Genomic DNA, 5,949 nt, shown 5'->3' on the forward strand with positions numbered 1-5,949 from the left:
CAAAGAACACTGTGCACAAACCAAGCTAAGCACAGTGCATCCTTATGCTTTTTTAGAAAGTTTCGGACTCCAAATCTTCCAACAATTTCTTCTGAATGTAGCTCTTTCCCACTAAGTCTACCAAAGAGACATCATTCTTAGCTTGGAACCCTTTGCTTTCTTGGCTGCCTTGGCTGCCTTGGGAGTCTGGGCTGGCTTGGTTAATACAACAGTAGGAAGAGGCTTACAAGGATGACATCTCAATCTGGTAACTATGGCAAACTCCTTCATGCCAAAACAAACCGGCATGCCACAGTAATTGATGCAAACCTTATCCTTTCTATCACAAATAATCCTACGCTTCATAAGCTCAGACACCATTGTCATTTGAAACCGCTCACCGATTTCTTCAGGCAAATCTAAATAAAGCCCAAAGCAGCTAGCCCTAAAGAAATTCTCCAACCCATGCTGCCGACGAAGGCCCCTAAATTTGTCAAAGCCCTTTCCCATCATTGATTAGACCATAATATCACCGGACAAATCATTATTTCCATTCAGCGGCATCCTCACGCCGTACTTTTCAATGCTGAAACTCTTGATGACCTCGTCAATGGAAGGTCTATTGGGATCTGTCGCAATACTAGACGACTCAAGAATATTGGCATCCACATTATTTTTCCTTGTTTTCTTAACTCAGCCAAGGTCGTCGACATGTGATCTGTAGATTCTTCTTCTTCTTCATTACCCTTTTCAGTTTCTGCATCTTCTTCACCTCTTTCATCCCCTTCATCTCCTTCTTTTTCATCTCCTTCTTCTTCATTTCCTTCATCATTTGCTTCATCTCCTTCAGCAGATTTTTCATTTTCTTTTTCACTTTCTTCTCTAGTTTCTTCATCTTTGTCTACTTCATCATCTCCTTCATCTTCTTTATCTGCTTGTTGTTCTTCACTTTGTTCATTTTTATCACTTTCTTCTTCATGCCCAACAGAGGTTTCGTGGTTCCTCTCTTTCTGAAGTCCCAGTTTCACTAACTCTTTCCTCTAGATTTGTTGATTGATAATTAGCAGTCACAAGTTCATCTAATGGTGTTTGCACCTTGGCTCTTTTACTTTCTCCCGCAGTTGGTTTCTCTCATTTTCTTTTAACTGGAGCAATTTTATCTGCACAGAGGAGATAGAAAAACAGTTTTAATTGATTAGTGCAACATTCAAAATAAAAAGGTAAAAGGAATATGTTGCAACAAGTAATCAGTTGTTGCAACATCTTAAGAATCCGTTGCAACAAAATATGAAGTTGTTGCAACAAGTTATTACTTGTTGCAGCAGATTCTTAAGCTATTGGAAATAGAAAAACAGTAGCAACAGCTTATCAACTGTTTTGATTATTTACAACAGCTTGTTAATATGCTGCAACAACTGCCTCAGTTGCTGCAAAAACCTCAGCAATTGTTTTGATTTTGTCCAACAGCTGTTGGATAAAATCAAAACTTTTCCTAAACTATACCATGACAGCAACAACAATAGCAAAAATATGTAAATTTAACTACAAAACATCTGTTGACACCCAATTTTGTCCCTCTTTTATTTAATTTACTCGGGTTTCTAAATTTACTGACGAGCTAAATACTTTATTTTTCACAATATGTTATTGCTACTACTATTAATATCACTACTTTTATTTTCAACATTATGAGCATTACTTTATCACAAATTTTAAACGGCTAGTCATCGTTTCGTTTTCGGGTTTGGACTCGTTAAATCAATTACAAGACAACGCTTTGTTAAATCATTATTTTTCTACATATTAATTGTCTTCGTATAATATATGTTGTACTAGTTATTAAATTACAAGTCCAAGAATAATTAAATAGAGGGGAAAGACCAACAATTTCAGCCAAATAATCAGCCCACACGTTTTAATCCAACCAGTCCATGTCTTCAACAGACCAGCCATATTATTCCCCTACACAAAAACAATTCAGTACATTACCTTTCACCCGATCCAGCCCAAAATTACCGACCCAGCCCACTTATTTTTTATCCCTTACCCTAATCCCTATCTCTCTCTTTCTCTTCATCACCGGCGCTCACCCCTCTCTCTCTACTCTCCCTCTCTTCCTTTCTCTTCCGCTCCCTTCCCCACACCGCTACCCCACTCCACGCTCCTCCGCTACCCCACTCTCCACTCATCGCCGCACCCCGCTCCTCCTCTACCCTACCTCTCTTTCTTTTTCTCCTTTTTTATCATCACCGCCGCTACCCCACCCAACGCCGCCGCTCCCCACTCCCGACCCTACCTTACGCTCCTCCACTCACGGACGAACCCACTCCTCACGCTCCTCTCTTCCCCTTTCATCATCACCCCCGTTCCTCTCTCTCCTCACTCTATAAAGGGAGAACAATTTACTCAGTTGAGGGGAGGAAAAAAAGAGATCGAAAAAAGGTGGAAGATCTGGAAACAAAAATTCCCCTACAAAAACACTAGTTTCGATCACCTCAAATTTCCCCAGAAATCCTTAGATTTTTACGACTTTCATTTGTTTGATTACCATTCTAACTTTAAGACTGTTAAACATTCATTCTGTCTTGGTGGACTTTGGCCACGACAGAGACCTTCGGGTTCATTTGTTGTGAGTTTTCTAATCTGTCAATACGAGAGTAGATTCGAGGCCTCGACGCCCCATTTCGTTGTACCCGAAGAAGGTCAGCAAATCCTCTTTCCTTTATTTTGCATTCTTATTATTCGGCTTCTTTAGTTATTTATAATTGACTACTTGATTAGGTTAATATGTTTTAGGGTTAAGCATGTTTTAAGTGGTTGTTCAGTTCGGTTATTATGTGGCACGGGTTAGATGTGATTAGTTTTAAATTTTATTAAGTATATGTTTGGTCTCAAATCACTTGAATCTGGCTGCATATTAGTTAAGTTAATGAGTTCGAATCGACCCGTGTAAGGCTTGTCGGAATTGTGTGAGCCCATATAAAGTATAGAAGTGTATGCTGTTTCTGCTCCCGCATTTAGCACATTGTCCACTAGGGACTTGTCGATTTGTGTAAGTGAATAGTCTGATTGCATTGTGCTGGTTTAGATATCTAGATTAGTCAAAATCGCTGAGAATATTTATGTAGTCTGTTTGAAGGTTTATCTGATCCGTATGGGACTTGCGAGTGGTTGTTTGGCATTTGATAGCTTAAGTCACGTTGGCTGTTTAGATATCGAGGAAATGGTTAGTCTAGTCTTAATCACTGAATGAGTATTTCAAAAACGAAGTTACTGGTTAATTGCTTATCTTTAGCATAATCATACTTTTAGTATAGTAACCTCTTTCATTCTGGTGGAGTGTTTTTCTTTTTCGTTGATGACTTTGTTTAGCCCCCCCTTTAGATCATTATCGTGCTCCAAAACTGTTGTTTTATGTCGTTTTGAATCCCTATCTGGTTATATCCTGCCTGTTTCCCATGAGAATGATATTTGCATATTGGCACATAACTCCTTCTTGTCTTCGTGTGACCCTTGTAACCTTGGATCTTCCTGTACACCTAGTTGACCCTGGCTTACCTTGAACTGTGTAAAACTATTCGTTTCAATTCTGATCACACTAACATTGTCATTTTGGGATCAACATGCATTCATTTTTTTAGCTTTCATCTGCAGATAATCTTGCTGGTGCTACCTCTGTAAACTTGCCTCTGTTTTTCCTATATTGCCTATTTTGAGCCTTGTGTGCTAAATACTTGCCTTGTTTTAAGTCAGGCAACTGTAGTCTAGTTTGAATGTCCTTCCATATATGATTAAAGTTTTTTGAAACATCAAACTTGCCGGTCCTTACTTATAGCATGCACTGTTCTAGTTTAAGTCTATGGTGTAGCTTTAATGCGATTTAGTCCACGTTTACTTCCAGTACTTGTTTCATGAGTCTAAATATGTTTGGATTTTAAGTGTCAAACCTCTATTATGTTAGAGTAGAAGAGTAACATCCATCCCTTTAGATTTTGGTATTTCCTTATGTTAAAATTAGATTTTCATGTTTAAGTAATCAGGCAAGCTATCTTATTTGTTAGTGTTTCAGTTGGTTAAGTTGAGGCTGCTTTGCATAACAGTTAGGCAGTTATTCTTCGTGTAACTGTTGCAGTAAAGAATGTAATAAGTTTGTGGCTTGAGTTTTCTTTGTTCTTTCACAATAAGAATTTTTATAAATCTTGCAAAAGGTACATGTTACTAGTGTGGTTAAACGTGTGTTTGGGGGCTGTTTTATAGGAAATTAAGTTTGCTTTGTGTGTGATCATCAGGTTAGGTCAAAAGAAATAAAGTCATGTGATATTCCCCGAATAGCAAATAAATTAATCGCATTCCATATGATTGTTTCTTGGTAAATTTGAATCTGTTTGTGCACTTGAAGACATTCCACGAGTTAGAATGGTATGCTTTTCTTGCATGATGTTTGTTTCGACTTGGATGAAGAGATCTGGTGACTGTTGTTTACATCCTCATTACACGAAAAAATATACTTTACACTCTATGTTGTCCTCTCTGTCCTGCCCCCCGAACTTCTGTAATTTAGCCACTTTTATTGTTGTACTTTCGGGTCATAAACCGCTGCATTTCAAATCGCATTTATGCTGCGCATTGAGTTGAATTTTACCTACATTCTGAGCTGAATTGTTATTCATTTTGAGGTGATAAGACCATTTTCGCTGCTATTTTTTTTTTGCTGCTGCATAGTTTTAGCAAATCGCTCTAAGATTTAGCTCTAATTCGTTGAGGAGTCATCACATCACCATGTCGTTGTTCATTAGAGTCATTCGGATCTGTTTTGGTTAAGATTTGTAGAACTGAGATTAGTAGTTTTTCTTAGCTTTAGTTTACATGGCAATATGTTTAATTTCGAGAATGAATATTATCCAGAGGCCAATTCACAAGTATGCACTGATATGTGTTTGACTGCTCGTATACAGAAGAATCATGAACTAATATTTGTCCATTTTAATTTACATTCCATACTAAATAGATGCATTCCTTTGTTCTCTAACCTTAAAATCCATTATCTGCCATTATGGTGGTGGGCTTATGGGTATAATGCTGCGTTCTTCACTTGATCATAAGCATAAGTCTTTAATTTTCTTCTTTATCCTTTATAATTATTTTAATCGGTTTTCTTTCAAATCCTTTATATTTTTCTTTTCTTTTGCATGCACAACCGGAGCCGAAGAGTCTCACTTTGAGACTCAACGACACCGCTATCACACGGAGTCGGGCATCCTCGATCATTTCAAGTTTCACATCGCTCAAAGAGAAATTACGAAATAATCAATCCTTCTGCCGGGAGTTTATTTTGGCTAACGTATTTGTTGATGATGCTTGTTTATATGCTTGGCGTGCCTAACCTTTATTTGTATTCGTATGACTAATTGCTAAGACTTAAGTTACTATAATTTAAAGTTAAGTTTCATTTAAGGTTTCACTTTAGATATTAATAGAGTACTTCCTCTTACAGAGAACACGACATTTAGACATATGGAATTGGATAAGTGATCAGTTTACCACATTGTACTGATTTTAAAATTGGCCTTCCAAATTCGTACTTGCCCGGTCGTAGTTTAACATAAGTGTCCAACTAAAGACTATTCACATACTTTAAATTATAACTTAATATTATTTTATAAAACTTTTTAAGTTTCAGGGTAATTTTATTTAAAGGCAATAAATGACCATTTCTAATAATGATGAATCCTTTTTCAAGTGTAATATATACCTTTACTTTCCCCACAAGTCTTATTTTAAATAACATTCATAGATGTCTATCAATAATTTTGGCAATGCTTATAAAGATAATTTCTTAAATATTATAAAATATTATATCTACATTCTTAGCCTAATTAAATTTGAGTCCGGTCGGTTAACCATTGTTAATTGGTCTTAAAGAATGCATAATACCTTCCCTTTAGACTAATTGAACCCTTACCTAGAATC

The 5,949-nt window shown here is 36.9% G+C and overlaps 1 protein-coding gene across 1 annotated transcript; it reads right to left on the reverse strand.

Annotated features, from left to right (window-relative positions):
• Positions 1-545: 545 nt before the first annotated feature.
• LOC132624335 (uncharacterized) lies at positions 546-2,168 on the reverse strand. Its single transcript, XM_060339129.1, has 5 exons — positions 2,070-2,168; positions 1,396-1,446; positions 1,293-1,313; positions 1,089-1,139; positions 546-1,019 (listed from the first exon to the last, which is right to left on the reverse strand). Exons 1-5 carry the CDS (start codon positions 2,166-2,168, stop codon positions 546-548), a joined length of 696 nt encoding a protein of 231 aa, XP_060195112.1.
• Positions 2,169-5,949: the final 3,781 nt, after the last annotated feature.

The sequence above is a fragment of the Lycium barbarum genome, chromosome 12 (assembly GCF_019175385.1).
Source record: "Lycium barbarum isolate Lr01 chromosome 12, ASM1917538v2, whole genome shotgun sequence".
In the NCBI taxonomy this organism is placed as follows: Eukaryota; Viridiplantae; Streptophyta; class Magnoliopsida; order Solanales; family Solanaceae; genus Lycium; species Lycium barbarum.